This window comes from Candoia aspera, chromosome 4 (assembly GCF_035149785.1).
Source record: "Candoia aspera isolate rCanAsp1 chromosome 4, rCanAsp1.hap2, whole genome shotgun sequence".
Lineage (NCBI taxonomy): Eukaryota > Metazoa > Chordata > Lepidosauria > Squamata > Boidae > Candoia > Candoia aspera.
In genome coordinates this window covers 33,007,730-33,031,593 of record NC_086156.1, presented here as the reverse complement: position 1 = coordinate 33,031,593, position 23,864 = coordinate 33,007,730, and the positions used below count along the sequence as shown (strand labels likewise).

Below are 23,864 nucleotides of genomic sequence, written 5' to 3'. Positions count from 1 at the left end.
TCTCTTGGCCCTCTGTACATTATACAATTGTCCCGATCCAGGCGAGGGAGCTTCTGAGCCTCGAAAGGCAGAGAAACTTGCCATACACGAGACAGTTCGCGTACAGAGGAACTAAAATCCGCAGGAGAAAGTAAACAGGAGGAGGGGAAAGAGCACGCGGTCAGGTCTCCAAGCCCATCAAATCTCGCTCTTCAAAAACAAAAAAAATTGCCCTGCATGGCCAAAGCCAGCTTGGTTTCTACTCCTTTGTGACTGCCTGCGCTTAAATCTGCTGTTATCTAATTGAGGCGTTAGTATTCCTCACGTGAGAAGTTGATTGGTAGTATGAACACGTGGCTCATTCAAAAAGCCGGACTATTCAAGTGATTTTTCTTTCCCCTCCTCCCTCTCTTTTTGGGAGAGGCGGTGCCTACGTTCGCGTATTGTAACATTTTCATACTCCGCCTGCTGCTTGCAAGGGGGCTTGGGGGCAAGACAAAAAAAGTAGTTTCCCCCCCTTTATCCTCCCTTTCCTTTTTTTTTAAACCGCCATCGCAGTTCCAAACGCGTCGTGATTTCTACTGTAGCCTCAGATAGCGCAGCGAACATTCAGTATTTGGTCACAGGCTTTTTTTTTTTACTCTGTGTGAAGCGGGAGGGAGGGGTGGGCGGGTGGGAGACCGACGGATACAAGCTGCAGTTGTAAGTCTTCTCTTTTTTTTTGCACCCGCCTTCTCTTATTTTGACTCCAAGAATCATTTGAGGGGGTGTGTTTTTTTGTTGTTGCTTCAAGCCAGCCTGTGCATGTTTTTTTAATTATCGTTAAGCAAAGGTCTATTTTTAATTAGAAGATGAACAAGCTGTACATCGGGAACCTGGGCGAAAACGTGTGCCCTTTGGACCTGGAAAGTCTCTTTAAAGAGTCCAAGATCCCTTTTACCGGTCAGTTTCTTGTGAAGACGGGATATGCTTTTGTGGATTGCCCCGATGAGAACTGGGCTATGAAGGCCATCGAGGCACTTTCAGGTGGGTGATAGTCCCTTCTGGCATCCCAGCCCTAGCTTCCCACTACCGTACCCTCATTTCAGGGCGCCATCCGCTGCCTTCCTCTGCTCCAACAACCCTCTGGTAGTAATTCTCTCTGCCCCACCCCTCTGCGTGTTCCCCATCGTCATTTTGATTTAAAATTCCTACTCCCGGATTATAATCCCTCAATTTGTCCCGAAGGCTCTCCTCGAGGAGTTTTTCAGTGTGGGGTTCGGCTATACTAGGCTGCACTTATTCTGAAAGACTTCAGCCGCGCTGTTCGGGTTCCCGGAGAGCACTGCTTAGATTCTCCCTCCTTGCAACTCCCGGGCACGCTGTCAGGTAACGTAGGAATGGCTGGGGTTCAAGCCGTTTCTTTCGAAAAAAGCATTGCGAATAGGAGGTACAAGGCCGCTAGGCTCGGAGAATTTGCCGCTTTCTCTCTCTACCCCCCCACTAAGAAAAAAAAGCATTTCAAATGTGTTCGAGAAAACGGCGTGTGGGAGAGGGAGAGAAGGCGCGCTAAACGTCGCCCACAGCAGTGAAAAGGGAGGCGCGCGCGCAGAAACGCACACACCAGGGCCCAACTAGAAGCCACCTATTTCGTGGCGCAGGGACTCCCGCTCGGCCACAAACGCTCGCACGCGAAATGCCAGGGCTTCCCTGCGGCCGGGAGATGTAAGTTTTCAGTTGCCCGTAGGGCAGGTGGAAAAGGGAAGCCTTTCCACGGACCCAACGTACCGCGCCGCAAGCTTTGCTACAAGCGCAAAGCGCGCGCGCCCGGAGATTCTCGCTGGCCTCTCTAAATTACGGCCCCCCCTCCACTTGTTTCGAATTGGTGAAGGGAGATTTCCCGCGTAAGGGGCTTCTGATTCCCTCTCATACCAGAAGCCAAACTTCGGCTGTTTAAAACAAAAACAACAAAGGGCTCCTCCTCCTCCTCGGCGTCCTGCCTCTTTCAGGAGAGAGGTCGAGGCCTGAAAGTCCAATTCGCCACTGCTCCTGGGTGTCATTTATTTCGCTTTTCCTTTGGCTCTCAGGCACTCACTGAGCATCTCGACCTCTCAGCTTCTACATCCTGTTTTTGTGTGAAAGACAACTTGGCGGGCTGAACGGGGGAGGCTGGTTAAGCTGAATGATTTCATTTGAGTCCTGTTTTTGCTCCCCTCCACCTCCGAGTTGGAGGGGGGGGGGCTTTGCCTCAGCCGGTGACGGTGGGAGTAGGCATATGAAAGAAGACATAAGAAGGGTGTATTTCCAGAAAAAAACGCGTGGGGAGCGCGCTCATTTTTCACTGAAACCAGCAGTTCCTGTTTCCTCGTGACAAGTTATTAGAGGCCTGCTCCTTTCGTCAAGGGAGCCATACATATGTATGTGTCTTTGTGCAGTTAACGTTTCCGCATATCATTTTGGAAAGAAGCATAGGTTAAATAATGAAGCATCCACCTTAAATACGGAAAGTCTCTTAATATTAGTTTGAGCATTTATCTTGGGAATTGATCTCTTTGAAAGTTACCTTGTGACTTGTGGCTGTCATTCCCACTATCCTGCAACTTTTTTAAAACGTACAACTGAGTTGCATTTGTGTTGTTCTGCATCATTACAGATTCAGTTCAAGAGGGCTTTAGGAGGTTTGATGGAGTGGGAGAACATGTAACTCATTCTATAATGAGTTGTGTTACTGTTTGCAGGTAAAGTGGAGCTGCATGGTAAACTCATAGAAGTTGAACATTCAGTTCCCAAAAGACAAAGGTAATTTATTACATATGCATGATTGTTTAATGTCTAAATTGAAAATTACAAGAGATTGAGAAAGTACTTTAATCTGAAATTAATAATAATATTTTGTGGGAAGCTGTTAGAGAGTTGTGATTGTATAGAAATTTTTAATAGTTTATAAGAAAGTTGAAATATTAAAATGTTTTGGAATGCAAGTAATTTCAAAGAAATAGTTTAATATTAAGAATTAGCAAGTTGAAATTTTTAAAAGGTATATAAATTTGTCATTTTTCAAGTTTGGCCTGAAATTGGAGAGGGTAAACATTATTTTGTAGAAAGACCTCCATCATATGCTGAAGTTGAGGTATTTTCTTGTTAAAAGATATTCTTATATAGTAGAATGGCAGTTAAACTTTTTATGGCAACACAGAGTTTATGCATAATTAACTTTTTGTAAACGTTGTGAAGTGAGTGTTTAGCAGTACAGTTTTTATGGACTTGACATGTTTGAATCAATATATTAGAGAAACATAAAAGTTCCTTGGGACAAGTATATCTGTCTTAATTTCTTGAATGATTAGGTTATAAAGTATTCCCAATTTTTAAAGAACACCAATTTAGCATGTTTGTTATTAATCTTTTTAGGATTATAAAGCTAGTTATGGATATTGTCTAAATGAAAAATCTTTTTAAAACCCTTTAGGGAAAGTTTGAGGCTTATAAATTAGACATTTGGTATCTGATTTTTTGAATTAAAATATACAAAGCTTATTTAAAGAAGTTTAGTTGGAAATGTGTTTTAAGGGGTAGGGAGTCAGAGCAAATATGAGTGTCATTTGGCATACCTGTTACATGTTAAATCTACTGGCATTTATTTTGGTATGCATATTAAATACTTGTGCTTTCATGTTTCATTTGTAAACTAACTAGTGGCATCTATTATGTATAAGCTTATTTTAAAGATGATTAAAAATTAACTAGTTCCTAGGTATATACTATAGATTTGGAAAATATATACCATAAGTAAATAACTTAAGATATACATTTCAAATTAATATCATGCAAAGGGGTGCAATAGCTGTATGTGTAATGAAAATATCTTACTTTGCAAATGAAAAATTACAGTGAATTTATAATACGTTATTTTATTCCTATCATGCAGTGGCAAAAGCATGCAACAATACTGAAAATTGCTTTGGTATGTTTTAACTTCAGTGTGTTATTGTTTTGAACAAGAATATGCAGAAAAATGATACCAAGCATTTAGTTGAGAAACAACATCTGCAGATATGTTTACTTTATTTGTAAATTTGACTGCTCTTCATGGGAGAGATTTTTGCTAAAATTATTTAAAATGCCACCAATGATTAATTTTTTTTTGAAAGCATGATATAAATGTTTAATAGAATACAGCATGCATATGTATGATCTCTGATATGGAGGCCAGGTTAAAATATAGGCTATAGTCCTGTGGACATTTGGAGATAAGTCCTGTTGAACTCAGCAAGACTTCCAAGTGAATCATGCATTCGGTTATAAATAATAGATTGTGTTTATTGTTAACACTTCAAAAGTGTACAATCCTCTAGGTAAGGAACTAACATTCTCTGAGAAGGAATACGCTTCATTGCTTGCTAATAGCTTTTATAACTTCTTTTTTAAAAGGTCTCTGCATAAAAATCTGTGTAGATAGTTGAATATCCATTTGGCAGAATATATGTTTAGTAAGTCTTTTAGGAATTCTAAGTTAGCATTCTCTCTCCTCCCTTTTCTACTTCTGTTTCTTAATAGAAGATGTATATAGTTGCAACCAATTGATCTGGGACTGACTTGGTTGGATAACTGTTTCAGTTGGGTCAGAAAAAAATCAATAGGTCATTTGACAACTACATTTAATAAAAAATTGAAACATATATTAAATTGTATTAAAATATTTTCTTATTGGTGAGGTAAAAGTTCTGAACTATTTAGTGATAGGTACTTCCGTATAATTCATGTTCTGCTGTTCTAGATATTTCTTGTTCACTTTGTTTTGTGAGACCAAGGGTATATTGCTAATCCATATATTCTCATAATAATGGTTTCCGTAGCCCTTATAAATATAAATTACATTTGTAGGGCCAGTTATTGCAAGAAGTACCCTGTTTTTCTATTAAAAAAGAGTTTAAGGAGTCACTGCATTCCTACAGTTTGAACTTCTAAATTAAAAGAGGTTACATCAATACTTACAGAATCAACCTTTAAATGTTCTGTGAAAGGCAGTGTAGAACTTTAGTGCTCTTGAATGCTCATTGAACCATTGAGATAGGCAAATGGTAAATTGTGGTGGGGTGGGAATGGTCTGTGTATTCCAAATAGGAGACTAAAAGAGGGAACAGAGAGGATATGGAAAAGAACAAACTGTTTACGATATGGCTGTATTCAGAAGGCGATTTCTGACTTACTATGGAAACCTCAAGGGAACACAAGAATGTAATGTTTTGCATTCATAACCTCATGGGTAATAGAAAATATCTTACTATATTATGGAAGTTTAAGTTACTTCATTCAGAACTTGGAAATGACATTGTAACAGTTCTGCCTCTTAGCCACATGTTTGAAAAGAATATGGAATATTCTTAGCTGTGATATTCAGTTCCCACAAAGGAGGAAAACTATAAAAAACAAGTTCATGCATGCATATTGGAAATCTTTGTATGCACGCCTTTTAGATAGTATTTAGTTTGTTTCAACAGCTGTTACCTTGTTGGGTGATATACCTACCAGAGACTGATTATTCAAATAACACTGATGTCATTTGAATAGTTTAGCTTTGGAGTGGAACCTGATTCTTGCTGGCTAAGGCTACATTATATTGAGTCAGTCCTTGAGGAGTATGAGTATTATTTAATCCTTGCAAGTTACATGGTCCTGACATTTATCTCTAAAATTAGAATCTTCTTGAAAGTACTATTCTTGCTTTGAGGAGAGATGCTAATCTATTTTAGGGGTGTGAGTGTATGCATTGGGGATTTTTGGGAATTGTGTCTGTTAATACTATCCTAACCATTTACCTATAGTTTAGTTTGTAAGGACTGATTAGTAGAAGCGCATCATATGTGTTCAGTCTTTTTGTCTCCAAGGCCACGTGTAGTAGTGCCTGGTGCGTTATGAGCTGTTCCTGAACATTGAAACAAACATACAAACAAGCTTCCAACACTTATAGTTCAGGTATTGAGATTAAACCTTTCTTTCCTGTGTCTCAAAATTTTATAAACTTCTTTCCTCCATTCAAATCCCCAAATGTTGACTGATGATAGGAGGAAGCTATTCTCAGTGCCAGTAAATTGAAAAGCTTTGTGGCTTAGAAAGAGGAAGATGGCTCTTGAGACACTTTGCTTTTTGACTTCTTAATTTAAATTTTTTAATAGTAATTACATCAAGTGTATATTTGTGTATGTATATTTGGCTATTTGTATGTTTATGGTTTTAATGTTAATTTTATTGTAAACTGCCCAGAGTCCCCCTTTTCGGGGGAGATGGGTGGTGATAAAAATTTGAAATATAAATAAATAAAATAAAAAGTGTTTTGTGGACCAAGAACAATTATAATAAAGAGAAAGGAGTTGTCCTCATCTACAATTCCATTCTGTAATAATTCTATGATAGGCTTAAATTTGGTGATGAAAAATAAAACAACTTCAGTACTTGTACAAACTACTTGAAAGATATAGATAGGCCATAGGTCACCATATACATACTGTATTCAAATCTGATTTCTGCATAAAATATGGAACGTTCTGGTTTACTGAATACAAAGAACAGTTTAAACTCACTATGGATAAGTTTTTTAAAATATATGGGTGAGAAAAGTACTGAAAATGTAATTGCTATTCAGAAAAGGAGTTCTTCAGAAGTAGAACTATGAGAGATGATGACATTAAATATTAGGTTTTTGAGTCCTATGTGAAGTCTCCCCATCTTTACTTCTTGATTTTCATATTAACCTTTATGTTCTATAGGAAACATATCATTGCATTAAAAAGTATATTTATATTTCAAATTTAGTCACCGCCCATCTCACTCAAAGAGCAACTCTGGGTGGTTTACAATGAAGCAAGAATAATTACTAGTTAAAATGCAAGTTGTGTGTGTGAAAGGTCCCCTGTGCAAATACAATAAAACATTCTTAAAAATATAATCCAAGACATAGATATTAAAAAGATCTTGATTTACAGGAGCATCTTCAGGGTGCTAACCACCCCCAGAGATGGTTACTCTTCCTCACATAAAATAGGCCTTAGCCCATAGCACTATCTAGCAGGCTGTGGATGATTTCAATAGCTAAGTTCTGTTGGCTGTGGTTAGTGCTTAGATGGGGGATTGTCAAGGAATTCCAGGGTGGTTAGCTAGACTGAGATATTGAAAAATTGTTTGGAAGAGGGTTACAGTAAATTATTTTAATAGTGCAGTCAAGAAAACTGCCCGGATGCTGCCACCAGTGTCAAGGGCATCTTTACTTTTTACTTTATAATGTGCATAACTGACCTTAGAAAATGTAACCGGTTGAAAGTCTCCCAATACTGGTATGTCTTCATAGAAGTAGAGTGGAATAGCTTTTTGAAATAGAATATAAGATATACAGTATACTTGGAAAATATTTTATTCATCAAATTTGTCACCGCCCATCTCCTCCCACCAGTGGGACTCTGGGCAGTTTACCACAAAATAATAAGTAAAACAATAGATATACAATATAACTACAACATATAAAAATACACTATATAAAATGCAATTACAAATAACTAATATAGATAAAAATAAAGTCCAGATGGCAATGATCTAATTCAGTCCTTGTGTGGGACGAGTGCTTTAGGGCACTAGCCATCCCCAGGCATGACTATTCCCCTCCCTGCCCCAAGCCAGGTGGCAGAGCCAGGTCTTCAGATTCATCCGGAAGGTCAGGAGTGAAGGGGCTAACCTCACCTTCGCGGGTAGGATGTTCCAGAGGGCTACTGCAGAGAAGGCCCGCCTCTTGGACCCTGCCAGATGGAATTCTCTTACTGACAGGGTCTGCAACATGCCCTCTTTGCATGATCCGGTGGGACGGGTTGATGTAACAGGGAAGAGGCAGTCCCTCAGGTAGCTTGGACCCACGCCAGGTAGGGCTTTAAAGGTGATAACCACCACTTTGAATTGGACCCGGAAGCAGACTGGTACCCAGTGCAGCTTGCGTGGTAGAGGTGTTACATGCGCCATTCTAGGGGCACCAAAAATAGCCTGCACGGCTGAATTCTGGACAAGCTGCAGCTTCCGGATATTCTTCAAGGGTAACCCCAAGTAGAGCACATTGCAATTTTAATCAGTAATATCTCTATATGCTGATGCAGAGTTTAAAGATGGACTTTTAAGATAGTATGCTTAGAAGGAAAAGATGGTTAACATTCATCCCATACTTCCTATAATGAAGCAGAGACAAAGCTGAACTATTTCTACTATTAGTACAGTCAGCTGCTCTTTGGAATTCTAAATTAGTTATGTCCTGTAAAACAGAATGATTTTCTTTCCATTTAAGCCCATTGTACCATATATTGTAAGCTTGTTGTTCTTATTACAGTTAACAACTGTTTATCCTGTAGAATGCCATCCCTGGGTAAACAAAGAAAACCTACATTTGTTTTTTATTATGTTGTTTAATTCCCTTAATCCTTTTTCTTGTTCTTTCTAATCTTTTGAAAAAATGGGATCTAAAACAGAATCTAGTTTTAATACATGTATTCTTTAGAATAGGATATTCTTGCTAATATGAAATGGAATTCTAAATATTAACTCAGCCTTGTAAGTTAACCTCAAGAGGTGGTTACAGTGCACTGCCCTCTCTAATACCAGTAGGCTACAGGGGTGGCCAGGAGGGGGTGGTTCTAGTATATCTACCTGCTACTTCCTTGTGGTTATGAATACAAAGGTTGGGAAAGAACTAGATTAGGCTTTGGTTGCATATGTATTGTATAGGTGTTCTGTAGCTGTCCGTGGGTGTACATTTGTGTGTCTCCTGGGTCTGGGAAACAGACATGACAGTTCCCATACAGTGCTAAATGTCACCAGTGGTGTTAACTTAGAGTGGTCAGTTTTTAGTCCCCTGTTTGTTAAAATGGATTCAAAGCAACTCATGCAACAAAAAATATTTAAAAATCCAGTGATGATAATATAGCAGCATGAGAATTGTCACAGAAGATGACAATGTTAACAAAAATACCAATGGCAAAACTCTCTGTTTTATCGTTACTGAGGAGCAATCATTGGGAAGCAGATTTTGGGATTATAGTAATAGGACTGGTAAACTTACTGATACATTGTGCTGTGGCAATGAAACCGCATATATGTGGTTTGGAATTGCTATTTTCAACTATGGACCTCTGATAAATTATCATTGAAGGAGGGAACAAGAACATTATGAGGGAAAAACTAAAAGGAGACAGCCATTTTACCCTCCTATTCTTCTCCACTGCCCAGCTCCCATCACCCACCTCAGCTGCTCCTTTGTTTGGCAAAGGAATTGAAGTAACAGCTGTCCAGTTCTTCTGAATGAAGGGTAAATGTATGAACTTTCCCTCTCCCCCTCCTGGATTTGGCCTCAGAACCAGCACAGTGGTTCGTATTGGGAACGAACACATTAAGGACACATAAATCTACTGATGTAAGGGTATTCAAAAATGGTTTGCTGGTTTCAACTTTCTAATATTCATAGGAGATGTTCTAAGTGTAAAATAGTTTTGGAAAGTGCACATTTTCTAGAAAAATTTCTCTTAGTTTGCAAGTTGGAATTTCCCTTACCATTTGAAGGATCCTGAGTGTATGGACAAAAGACTAAGTTTGGCAAGGTGCTGCTTAGCACCTCACTGTCTTCATCTAGGCTTGGAAGCTAAGCAGGTCACACCTGGTTAATTCTTGGATGGGAAACAACCAAAGAATACAAGGTTTTAGGTTAGGCTGAAGAAACTATAATGGCAAACCACTTCTATAGAACTGCCAAGACATTGCATAGATGTATCCATGTATTTACCAGGGATTAAATTTGACTTAATAATTTACTTTGACATTCTATGAAACCATTTCTTCCTTAGGTTCCAAATTTGCAGAAAGCAAGAAATAGGTTGCCAGTTCCAGCAGCAGATTGATAGCCTGGGCTCTGTGATTTCACATGGTCAGTGGGTATAAGCAGACATTTATTTATTTTGGCTTTGGGTGAGGCAGGTATGCAAGGATCTCTTCCTAGTCCTGTTTGATATCCCACTACCCATATATAGAGTAGCTCCCATTCTCTAATACAGGATGTGATGGCCGTACTTAAAAGTATTGTGTGCACTTCTAGTTCTCCCATCCTAAAAAGGATACTCTAGGATAAATGTAGAAATTAAACTGAAATTGCTTCTGTATAAAGACATGTACATTGTTGTATCCTTAGAGTGAATGGAAGTGAAGTAGACAATGGCACCATCTTTATGGAATATGCTTCTTTTAGATACTAGATTTTTCCCTCAGTACAGGTTTTTCAGGAAATAGTGAAGACAGATTTATTCAGTGGGAATTTCGATGGTTAATGGTCATTTTGATGGAGGGGTTCCTTGATTTTGATAGGAATTTCATTTATTATTTTGAGTTTACTGAAGGTGGTTTTACTGTGGATATTTTAGCTATTAATTTTGTTTGTATTTTTATATATGTTGCTTCTGTTGATGTAAGATGTGAGTCCATCTGGATTTGGAAACATATAATTTTAATACAAAAAGAAGAGGGAGTAGGGAAAGATTGTTGAAACTCCTGTGTTCAGGGATAATCATGCATAATTATGTCCATCATGAGTTTCCTATGATAACTTGCCTGAAAATCAGACTGGGCTGGACTTTTGGAAATCTGTTTTTCTCTCTTCTTGAGTTATGTTCACACATATAACTTTCTATTAGTAGATCTATGTAATCCTTCGTGTTTGAAAATCTTGTTTGAACCAAGATATTTCACTTTGTGCTGATGATTCAAAAAGGAAATAACTTTAATTGTAATCAGACTATGCAAAACCAAACCTAACCCTGTGGTGCTTTAAGACTCACATTTATATACAAGTCAGTGGATCCAAATATCTATTTTCCCCCTTGGGTGAAAAAATAGCTTTAAAACTATCAACCTACAAGTTCCTATAATGCATATCATACCAATTATATCACCAGTTGACTGATCTGGGTACATTATAGACATGTAAACAGTATATAGTCAATTTTCTATATGTTAATTCTTTGTGTGCAGTTACACATCTTTTAAATGTAGTAAACAGTCTTAAATAGGCCCAATACAAATTCTGGACTAGCTCATAGCATACAATACTTTTCCTCAGTGATTGAACCTAAACTGTCTCTGCCCACAGGGAATAGTATTTTATACATACTAGGAAAGGAGACTAAAGCAGACATACAAGGAATATTTCAGCATTAATATTTCTTTACAGATGACTGAATTATTTGTCCCAGTAGAATGGTTCAGTTGAGTTTACTGTGAAATATTTTGGGTACACATGAGAAATCTTATGTTAAATTGGGGGGAGAAAGAGATCTTCCTTTTTCAGAACTAAATTCTAATTAGTAGAAAGCTACATGGAGAGCTTCATGTGAGTATTTTTGATACGATGGAGCTTGTTCATTTGCAGTTAGATGGAACATTTCTTGAAGAATTTCTCAGTAAAAAGAGTCTTTAACACTTTCCATTAAGCTTCTTTGTAACATTGGTTTTCCTTTTTGGTCAAATAAAACATGTAATCTTGAATAAAGATTTTTCTTTGGCTTTGCTATAAGACTACAAGGCACAAATCGTGTACATTCTGAGAAAATAATGATTTCTTGTGTTTTTTAATATATTGGTGAATCACAAATTTTATCTCCCAGTAATACACAAACATGAAATGTAGGAAAAGCATTCTATAAATCACTGTGGAGAAAAAGAAAGTTACAATGTACGAGTTAAAATGTTGAAGAGAATATGTGGTGTCTCAAGATGTTTTTAGATAATTTGTTCTTACCAAACTCATATAAAATCTTTCCCTGTATCCTTTGGATTCAGTTTTTTCCTCTCATATTGGCATTATTACTTTCAGTTAACATATTTGTCTTTTCTTTCTGCAATCCAACTCAGTACCTTCTATTCAATGAGTCTTAAATAGCATTTACTTGACAGTCATAAAGAATATCCTGATAAGGATTTTGCAGTAATCATAGTTTTTGGCTTAAATGCATACATCTTGTTTTTCATATTACAATGCCTCCTTATAGCTACTTGACAAGGGAGGGGGGATGTTGTGGGGAGCAGGCTTTGTCCTATCATGGTAATCTACTAGCAGGGCATGCAGAAGCAGTCTCTATATATGCTTTCTTCTGAGAAGCTCCAGTGTGCACCCATGATTATTTCCATGTAGATACGTCATAAATATAATATGTAAAACTATTCTGTGATAGTATTTTATAATATAAATTGACCTTAAATTTTCTTTTGAAATATACGAAATAATGCTTCTTCGGTATTTTCTTTTAAGGTATTTTTTCTAATCTGCAAAATGTATTTGTATGTACAAAAGACTGGGTTTTGTACTCTTATAAAAAAATCTACAGTCTTTTTGGTTGTATGTCCCTTTAGCTGAGCTTTCTAAAAACAAGCTATTGAGTTTTCAGCATAATGATCACCAAGATGTCTTTTTGTGCATTTCCATAATATACTCATAAGCTGATGTTAGTAATTGAGATCTGTATTGGATGTCTATACCAGATGAGATAGATAACTCCTGAGATTCTAGAAAAAATAGTCAGAAAATTAGCAAATTAATGAGTAAAATGGAATCAAACCTTTATTCTTAATACGGTGCTTTGTTTATTTTTATTTGTAGGAAATGGAATGGAATACAAAAAATAATTGGGAAGTAATACAAAATGGCTTCTCATCAGAAATGTGTGGTAGGGTAGTTCCCTCTAATACTTTATGATTCTATTAGAATTAGCAGGATGTATAGAAGAACCCTTACTTGTTCAGGAATTTGATTTTAAAAATATAATTTAGTAATTTTAGTTATATTTTAATGGTAATTTAGGTGGTTATGTTTTTAGTGTCATTTTATTGTAAACTGCCCAGAGTCCCCCATTGGGGGAGATGGGCAGTGATATAAATTTAATAAATAAATAAAATTGTTGTTGTTGTTAAGGAAATTTATTGTTAGATACTTTCTTGAACAGATTTGCTGGTAAATGAAAGATACATATGAAGAGTGACACTCATACAGCAGTTAGCAGCTGGGTACCATTTATGCAATTGTGTCAATGAAGATGGTATAACGAGTTTTATTTCACCTGCAGAAAAAAACAGTTACGATTTGAAGAGCACTTCACTTTTTATTTAAAATATTTATATGCCTTTTTTAAGAATACATAATCACAAGATGAACAACAAAATTTACTGTAATAGAATATCACAAGAATAATATTGTAAGACCAATATTAAAACCAGTGCTGAATAATTAAAAAAAAAACCCTAAACGTAACAAAATGGTTAAGCTCATTGAGTGACTTTGGCCAGTTATGGTTTCTCAGCTCAACCCATCCTCTAATTGTGGGAAAAACGGGAGGAGAGGATGCCGTACATGCCACTTCGAGTTCCTGGAGGAATTAAATTAAATCCTGGTGGGATTAAAATCAAGCAAAATTAAATATAATATTCTTATTAGCAGTTTAGATTTCAAATAGCAGTTCAGACCATGCAGGAAAGCTCACAGGACAGATATTGCAGACAGGTGCTGTACTTGCATCCCATGATTTTGGAGGGTGAATTGAAAGGATTGCACTGCCCTAGTTGTAAGTCTCTGTTTCTGAAGTCATATTGCAGTGGCCCAGATTTGCTTGGTGTGCTGTGCAAACTTCGTTATCGCATTACTGTCATGAAAAGCAGAATATGGTTGCACTAAATTATTATATTCATTCTGGGGTTGAATAATCATTATTTTAAAAAATAATTAGTTATAATTTTTATTCTAACAAGTAGCTTCCATCTGCCAGATAGTTTAAAAAATAATTGTGATCTAAAATGTTTCATTGTCTTTCCATTCTGCAGTAGTACAAATCTTTGCAGTATATAAAATATGAGTTACATTCAATAATATATATCAAATTCAACCTTATGATAGATCAGAGATAATGTAATATTTTTCTAACCAGTGTCCTATAATGTCTTTAATTACTATCCTTTTGTCTTTTAAAGAACTCCATAGGAGAAAAAATCAGGGATGGCAGCATATAGAAACAGTACAGGTTGTGGTTTTAAATAAAGGGAAAAATGATTTCTGAAGTTTGATTTCAGAGACTTTCCAGTTTAGTGCAAAGTGCAGGTTAAGATGTTAGATACAGTGCAATACAGTTACATTTATTATGAACTTAGTGATAAAAAAACTAATTGAAAGTTTCAGTAAATACCATTCTAGAACACAAGTTGACTAACCAGAAATGCATATGTGTGTTTGATTAATTAATTAAAGACTATACATTTTTAATAGTTGTTTTAGTTAAGATTCTGTTTTTTTTAATAGTTTATGTTGTTATGACTTAGATAATCCTATCTACTTGAAGAATTTGCCATGTTTTGTTAAAAAGTTCTTAAAATATAGGTAGCTTGGAAAGTTAAGACTTGACAGGAAATAAATTGTATCTCTCAGGTACCTGTTGAGTTCTTTCAACTGATGTTTATCTAACAAAAGACACATATATTTTGTTTTAAAATACTACAATTTAAAACGTCAATAGATACAGAATAAGAACAGAAACCAAGTCAAGTCCCATTGATTTCTATACAAGTAACCTAAATTTATGTTTAAATCCCTCCTATTTGGATATATGAAGACTTGAAAAAAGAGGAGAAAAAAAATAAGGGGATTCCTAATTTTCCAAGTTTTGTATGGGCCTTTATACCTCTGTTTTTTTCCACCAGTGGAATTTAACTTTATGTTGACTGTGTTATGGTACAGAATAACCATATTATAGGATAACTTGGTAATTTTGAATATATTAAACATTAGCGATAAGATTCAGCAAAACAGTTAAACTGAAGCATTTTATATTAAAAATATTGACTGATTATTACTATCTTTATTGGAAGAGGGTCTAAAGTTTTTAGATTAGCACAGAGATTTAGTAGTATCCACTGCAGTTAAATCAACTCACATGCTTGTATTTCATTCAGGCTGCTATAGGGATAAAGGCATGAAATTGTCCTGGAAATAAACAGAGTTAATTTAAAGTTCTTCCTAATTTGTCTGATACAACATTGGGCTTGAAGAACATCTGCAAGCCCTTTTGATTTCAGATATCAAGATTAGTTTTTCCTTATTTCTTGGTGAAATGCAATACATACTGGCACTGTATATAAATAAAAATGCTGGAATTTCACAAACATTTAATTTTTAAAATGAACATTAATTTACCTTGTTTGCCTGAGAAAGTGTTCTCAATTTGACACTTCAGCTGATATTGGCTAAGTATTCAAGGTTGTTATATGGAGATTTGGGTGAGTTCTTAGAGATTTAATGTTGCTGATAAATATCTCTTATTTTCTCCTCTGAAAATTAGATTAATAGTTTAATATGTGGGGGCTCTCTGCTGAATTTTCCCAGCATATTATCTCCTTTTGCTCAGTGCAGTATGAGACTTCGCTGATGCTCAGGAGTTGTGGAGGATGCCGGTCATTCTAGGACATTAAGTAGAATTTTTTTTAAAATCAGGTTATATTGCAGTTAATGCTTTAAATAGTTCACTGCAATACTGTACCTTAAATACATTAACAGAAATAAAAGACATATAGGAGAGATATGATTTAAAATGGAGACACATATCAATTTTTTAATTTACTTGATACTAATTTTAAAGGGTCTCATAAATAGACATTTTATTTAGATTTTTATAAATGATCCTTCAACCGAATATATTAGATACCCAAAACCTTGTTCACAGTGTAGCAGTTGATGTTTTATCTTTGTTAGTTCACTAAGCAAAACAAATATATTTTTTCTTTTATTTTTCACAATGCACTTCAAAATACTTTCCCTGTCCTTATGATGAAATAAATTATTCTAAAATCAAAAGTCTGCAACATGGTGCCTGTGGTATTCCATTAGCATCAAGGCTGTTCCTACCTAGACAAAAGAAACATTAAAGAATACTATAGTAGTTCCTGAGTCATCTTGTAATTTACTAGAGTTAACAACTCTAGTCTACCAGAGAGTAGAACCAATTACCTGCTACTGTGAGTTCAGGAAATAGGCTCTAGTTTAAAATTGTTTTGTTGCAGCTGCTGCAGTCTTGAACCTGTTAGTCAGTACAATACTTTTGTAGCTTGGCTAGTATGCAGGTACAGCAAAGCCAAAGTGATAATGCTTCAGGAAGCAGAAGCAAAATTACTCAGTTGTTATTGCACAACTCACCTCACAGGGTGGTGGTTGTGGGGAAAATAGGAGGAGGAAGGAGTATTAGATATGTTTACTGCCTTGAGTTATTTATAAAAATAATAAAGGTGGGATAAAAAAAATAGAAAACAGCAAATTTGAACCTTTTGCTGGGAAAAAGCATCCCCATGTGAAAAGGTTCAAAATGGTAGTATAAATACTAAACTGTCATCCTCATTAGATGGGTCACACCAGGAAATCAACTCCATTAGAAGGCTAAAACTACTTTTATTGAGATTGGCTATTATAACAATCTTTTTTTTTAAATAGTCTTTATTAAATTATTTACACAAATAATACAAACATAAAATGACAAATCAACAATAAACATAAAATGCGAAAACAAGAGAAAGAAAAAAGGAAAGGAGAAAGAAGAAAGAGAAGAATAGGTTTAAAAGAAAGGAAATGGATTTCCAACTCCCTAAGTTGGAAATTTTATACCTTAACTAAATAATTTCTTTTCACAATTCACTAATTTGATTACAATAATTCTACAGTTCTATTGAGATTATATAAGTCAAATACATAATATTTACATCTTGTATTATATTCATATGTTTTACACATTTACGTTAATTTTTGGGTCGATTCTACATAGTTGAAGAAGGGGGTCCAGCTATTATAACAAAATCTTGAAAGTTTGATTGTGCTGTACCTCTTCCTCCTCTTTATAGTTTAGTGAATTAGGGAGGCATCTGTCTGAGCTACTTCTGAATGTTATCTGGCTATTTTGACTTAAAAAATGCTTCAGCCATTTTGCCTAGGGAACAGCTCCCACATATCACAGTCAAATTCATCTTCCTTCCTTTCTGCATAAGCAGTGATTTTGCAGGGCAGTACAGTACAAACCTTGTTACTTATACATTCTCCCAGGAAAATAATTCAAAAAATCTTTCTTTTTTACGTTAATTGAGTGTAAAACTGATGGCATGATGTGGGAAATGTGATGTGTGTATACAGTACTTCTATAAGGTTGAAAGAAAGATTACATGTATGTGCTTGGTGCAAAGAAGATTGTGTATTTGTGTATGTGTGCATATGCTCATTTGTAAATCACTGATATAGCACCTTCTTAGTATCTTGCACTTATAATTTTAGTCAAATTAGCTTAAACTATATATGTATGTATGTACTCTATATATTCTTAAGCTTAAAATAAATAGGATTGAATTCACATGTAAATATTTATGAATCAGTGTGGTACTGTCAATACATAATTACTGTGCCAGAATACTTTTATAAGAATTATGTAAAATTAAACCCTAAGATGTTGGTGCTAAAAGGTTTTAAAATAACAAGCAGCAATACAGCCATAAGTGCATTGCATGTGCAAATTAGAGTGGAGAAGCTTACTTGTATTTTAAGCTCAGGAGATATCTGTCTAACAGTAGTTCTAGAGATGTGCATTGTTCTGGATTGTGCTTGGATTCTCAAACAACTGAGAATGCATAGGTATCATCCCCAAACTCTCAGTTTACTATACCCAAGTAGGGATTCACCAGTAGGAAGACTATCCTGAGAGTTGAGCTCAGTTACTTGCTTAGAAATTTCCATCCTCTCTTTAAACTGAAAAGAGGGACAGAATGCAAAAGTACACAAATACTTTTGCTGATTCCATGTTTCAATTTAGCATGAACTCAGCACGGTACCAAAAAGAATCCCTGACAACTATGAGATGGTTAGATGAAATATTTTGAGCGTTTTGAAAAAAGATTTATAGTAAACATTATAGCCTTCTCCTTTATATTTCCTACTTAATCCACTTTTAAAGTCACCCTGGTTACTGTTATAGTTTAAAGAAGTGAAATCTCTAGCTTAATGATGCAATGTGCAAAGAAGTACCAATTTTTGTCGGAAAAACATTTTGGAGTATTTTGGTAATAATTTGGGGTAGGTTGTGCTTCTTCCAAATTCTTAGTCTTTAGTCTGTGATCCTGGTTTGCAGGCTAGCTTGGATTGAAAAAACAATTTCTTATTGTAAACTAATACCAGAAGAGGGAATTGCAGTGGGGGAGCATGAAAGGGTAAATGCACAGTCTCAGCCCCCTCTTTGCTTTTTTATATACTGTATTGTCAAACCATAGCTCATCTTTGCATCAGAATTCTCTCACTAGAAATCTGCTGTGTTCTAGATATTTCTGATGTGTGGTTTGTATATTGCTAGGGAATTGGGCTGTTGTCTGACTTTTTTTAGCACTGTTTTCGCACTGACTCTCACACAGAGAGCTATGGAGGAAGATTAAATTAAAAATGATTCATCTTACAATAAGGAGAGATAATTAAGTGATGTTCTTTTCTAGTAATCCAAACTGCATACTTTATGATTGGAAAAGCACCTCCTGATCAGAAAATGCACATCATCTTTGTGACTAAAAAAAAATATGGTCATTTTCAGGAGTCCATTACAGCTGTTCCTCTTATATTGACATTTTCTTAGCACTCTGTTCTTGCTATCCTCTTCAGGGGCTGTATTGAGAAATGTTTTGTAAAGATGGCTTTAGGCCTAGTTGAAGATAGCCCTTGGAAGATGAGTTGATTCTTGTACTAATACCATTTTCTTGTACTAATACCATTTACCTTAAATATGATGCTCAGGATAATCCTTGCTTGAAACAAACATAGCCGTATGTTTGTCCTTTGGCAACAGCCATTTGAGCTTTTTCTGCTGATAACTTCTGAAGACCCAGTAATATACAGCCATTCTGAAAACTTAGTGCTTTTGTTTTAATGATCATACTCTCATAGGCCTTGGGTATGCAAGCTATATGTTGAAACAGCCTATGCATCCTGCATAGTGATACACTAAGCTTTTTGGAGGACAAAACTTAAAATCTAGTTTTCTGAAACGTAGATTTTTGTTCATGAAATTGGAACCAGGATTATGTGTTTGTTTTTAAGGAAAACCAAACAGCAAAAATATGATAAATATAATTTAATAAATAAAACATCTGGTCATGGACCATAATAAAGGCTTAGATTTGATTTAATAAATAAACCAGTTCTTCCTCTTAACTAGTGCAAAGTGGTCCCACAGATTATACATGTAGTTGGATTATAGACAATGGGTGGTTGTTTTTCAGGATTTCCTTTTTTAAAAAATTTGCTAGGACCTGTGTGGCTTATGTGGGGTTCATACTCTAAGGAAGAGATGGAAGGCTGCAGGTTATGTATATTTTTCTAGTAATTTTCCATGGGAAGGAAAAGGAAAATGAACACATTAATTTCTAGATTGAATTAATACACTTAAGAAGATGGGGGACACCAAATGTCTCACCAAAAGGAAGAAAAGGAGCCACATACCTTTTACCCATCCCTTCTTTCACATGTCCCTGCTGATTGAGGCCTCAGCTGCCAAAGAGTTCCCTGGGGAATGAACTTGTATATAATTTGGCATTAGTTTTATTTATTTAATTTTATTTTGCTGCTGCCTGGCTCCGGAACAAACTCTGGGCAACTCAATATAAAAAGAAGACAAATACAGTAAAATAAATAAGAAACGAAACAGGGGAAGTAACAGAAAGGTGATCCTGATGCTAAGCACAACACAGATACAACAAATATCAGACACCTCTTTGTTTTGTGTTCTGCATTTTAACTATTGTTAGACATTTGAATGCTTGGTTCAGTTGAAAGGTAGGTTATAAATTAGTAATTCATTGTAAGGTCTATTTTTCTGCCTTTTTACCTGTGCAATGGGCACTTACTAGTCAGATTCAGATTGTTAGTTTACTACTGATTGATTATGTGCCATTAAGTCAGTGTTGACTCCCAATGGCCACATGGGTAGATTTTCTCTATGACAGTTTGTCCCTAACCTGGTCCTTCAGGTCTTCCAGTGGTGCATCCATTGCCACTGTAACTCAGTCCATCCACCTTGCTGCTAGTTTTCCTCCTCTTTCCTTACTCCTTTCTCAGCATCAGAGCCTTCCCAAGAGAGTCTTTGCATAATGGGTCTGAAATAGGATAATTTGAGTCTGGTCATTTGTGCCTCAAGTCAGAACTCTGGCTTGATTTGTTTGATGATCCATTGGTTTGTTTTCTTGGCTATCCATGGTATTCTCAGGCATTTTCTCCAACATCAAATTTCAAAAGCATCAATATTCTCTACCTTCTTCAAATCCAACTTTTGCTTCCATAGAGCATCACAGGGAATGCCATTGCCTGTACGATTCTGGTTTTTGTAGGTATAGACATGTCCCAACATCTGAATACCTTTTTCAAGGCCTTCATGGCTGCTATATCAAGTGCTAGTCTGTGGCATATTTCTTGACTGCTTTTCCTTTTACTGTTGATGGTTGATCCTAAAGGACAGAAGCCACTTCAATATCTTCCTTGTCAATTGTAAGGTGGATTGTTGTACCTGTTGTCATTAGTTTGATCTTTATATTTAACCTTACTCCTATTTTTTCACAGTGCTCCTTGACTTATTACTAGACCTTGCAGATCCTTTGCATTTTTGGCTATCAGAGTAGTGTCATTAGCATAGCACAGGTTATTGATGTTTCTTCCAGTTTTAAAATCACACTCACCACCTTCCAATCCAGCTTCCCTTAATATATATCCAGCATATAGGTTGACTAAATAAGGGAGAGTATACAGTCTTGTCTCACTCCTTTGTCAACCTGGAGCCAATCTATTTCTTCTTCTTCTGTCCATAGTGTGGCTTGCTGACCTGTATATAAGTTTCACATGAGGGCAATGAGATGTTCTGGGATTCCCATTTTTCTAAGCGCATTCCACAGTGGACATGATTGACACAATCAAAGAACTTTCTATAATCAGTGAAGTACATACTGATTTCTTATGGATATCCTTTAATAAAGATTATCTTAATTTAAGATCATTCTCTTTCCTCCAAAAAGGAACAATTGATTGAAAAGAATTAAGAACAGGAACAAAAATCTTGGAGAATTTATTTTTGTCTGTCTGTCTGTCTATCTATCTAATTTATCCCTGCCCATCTCCTCCCATCAGAGGCCTCTGGGCGGTTTACAACAAGTGATTAAAACCATCAGAATAATACAAAAAATAAAATACTATAAAGATACTATAAATAGAAATAAAAATAAAGAATAAAAAATCCAAGCGATGAAACATCTAAAACAGTCCAAGTGTGGGAGGAGTGGTCTATAACAACCATCCCCATGTAACTCTATTCCCCTCTCCACACCAAGCGAGGCGGGAGCTACTGCGGAGAAGGCCTGCTTCCTGGACCCCGCCAGATGAAATTCTTTTACAGACGGGGTCCGTAGCATGCCCTCTCTGCACGATCGGGTGGAACGAATTGATGTAATGGGGAAGAGGCGGTCCCTCAGGAATTCCTTTCCCCAAAAGATAAGTGCATGCAACACCTTTGTATTACACTTTCAAAATGATAATTTGTATTAATTGAATTAATAGCTGCTATTTAATATATGTTGCCTATAAGATCCTCTGTTTATAAAATTAATTGATCCCTCATCTGCATGTACAATTCATTCTACATTACATACAATTCACTCTTAACATCCAGGAATACACACATTTCCATTTCTCCCTTCAAAACAGCAAAAAAGCGGAAAAAAAGGATAAAGATGGAATTACTGTGTATTATTACTATTTATTAGATATGTATGACATCCAACTTCCAGTGACTTTGGGCAGTTACAAAGTCCTGGGCAAACAGCCCGGTCTTCAAGGCATTTTGAAATATCAGCAGGGTGGGGGCCATCCAGATCTTGGGAGAAACCTCGTTCCAGAAGGGAGGCGCTACTACAGAGAAGATGCACTTCTAAGGTCCTGATAGATAGCATTGTTTAATCGAAGGAGCCCAGAGTGCACCAACCCTGCCAGATTGAATCAGCTGGGAAGATACTATGGAAAACAGGGAGTCCCTTAAATAGCCTGGCCCTATACCATGTAGGACTTCATAGGTAACAACACCAGCACCTTGAATTGCACTTGAAATCAAACTGACAACCAGCGCAGCTCGCAAAGCAGAGGTGTTGCAGAGGCATACCAAGGCATGCCTATCACTGCCTGTGCTGCTGCATTCTTGGCCAGGTGAAACTTCTGCGTGGTCTTCAAAGGCAGCCTCAAGTAGAGTATTAGCTGTAGTCAATCCATGAGGTGACCAGGGCATGAATGACTGCCTGAAGGGCCCCTTGATCTAGGAATGAAGGGAAGTAGTAGTTGCACTAGGAAGAAAAGAAAAAAACTTGGATGGAGATGCAGAGAGGGAGAGGGAGAGGGGTAACAGGACAGGGAACAAAGGAAGGTGAGAGAAACCCTGTTTTAGGCTTTTTTTTTTTAAGAGTTAAATTCACCATCCCAAGCGAAGGCAAAAATCTTTTAGCCTTCAGAGAAATTCAGCAGTTGTCTCATGCCATTTGCAGTTCAGCCTATTCATTTGTTTCCAACAGTGTCATATGTTCTTAGCAAATGTAAGAGACCATCCTTCCCACAATTCACAGGTAATGTATTGAGGAGGGGACTTGTCTGGTTAGCCACAGTATTTTACACAGAATAGAAAATAAGCAGAACCCTTTGCTATATTTCAAAGATTGAATTCCAAAGGTTTGCTTTAGATGTGTTTAAGAATGTGAGAAAAATGTTTTGAAGTAAAATATGAATTTAAAATATTTGTTAATAAAGTCTATATAGATGTTTGGATGCTACAAACAGGAAGCTTAGCAACCACAATTGGGACTGGTGACACTGTCATTAAGTGGAAAATTTTAACTGCAACTGGGCTTATGACCTTACTTTTCCTTCAGTCATTAAGCAAAGTGATGCGGTTGCTAAGTGAACCCCAACTGGGCTTACAATTTTGCACTATTGTATTAACTTTGCTTGTTGCAAGCAAAATATGCACCGGTTGTGAAGCACGCAAATGGCAATCATATGATTGAGGGATGCTGCGACGATTGTAAATGCAAGGATTGGTGGCAAGGTTTTATTTTTTTAGCACCATCATAACTGAATGGTCACTGTATGAGTCAGTGAGGACTACTTGTAAGCGAGGACTACCTGTACAATGCTTTGTGCAGTGGAAATAATGCAGAGTTTTTACTTTTGTGTGTGTGTGTAAAAATAAATCAGAGTAAAATAATGTACAAAAATCAATGGATTGCAAAATTCTATCTAAAATTATTAACATTGTCCTGATTAAGATGTGCTTTCTGATAAATTTCATTATTGAAACTGGTAGGAGAATGCAAAAATATATTCAGGTATTGTTCTAAGATTTACAGATTCATTGAATCTCTTCTTATTCACACTGCAGAATTGTCAGATTACATATGTAGCTTTTAATAGTGAGAAGTGTGAGCAGTATTTTGAAGTCCTGGTACAATTGCGCTAAATGTACATGTTTATTAAATAAAGCTTAAAAAAGTACGTGGCTGAAGGATTACAAAGATTGAATATTGTGAACAAGAATGGAGAAGTTAGCAAATCCTAAAGAGTTTCCTTTCTTCTATTCCTTTCTTCTGCATTTTTCATCTTTAATTTTCATGACAGAAGATATATTTTTGGTGACTTCAGTATGGAACAGTGTGACTGGTAAATTTAGATTTAGGTCCCTGCCAGTATGTTTCAAAAGGCAGCATAATTAATTCCGATCCATGTGCCTAAAGGGAGTTAGGGCTTCTGTTTCTCAAAT

At 36.3% G+C, this 23,864-nt stretch overlaps 1 protein-coding gene across 1 annotated transcript in view; it reads left to right on the top strand.

Moving 5' to 3' along the window:
* Positions 1–750: 750 nt before the first annotated feature.
* IGF2BP3 (insulin like growth factor 2 mRNA binding protein 3) overlaps positions 751–23,864 on the top strand; it is a 79,552-nt gene continuing 56,438 nt past the window's right edge. Inside the window, exons 1-2 of the mRNA XM_063303762.1 lie at positions 751–1,005; positions 2,697–2,757. Coding sequence (XP_063159832.1) covers positions 831–1,005; positions 2,697–2,757 — 236 coding nt within the window. The 5' untranslated portion in view covers positions 751–830. The remainder of the gene's footprint in view (positions 1,006–2,696; positions 2,758–23,864) is intronic.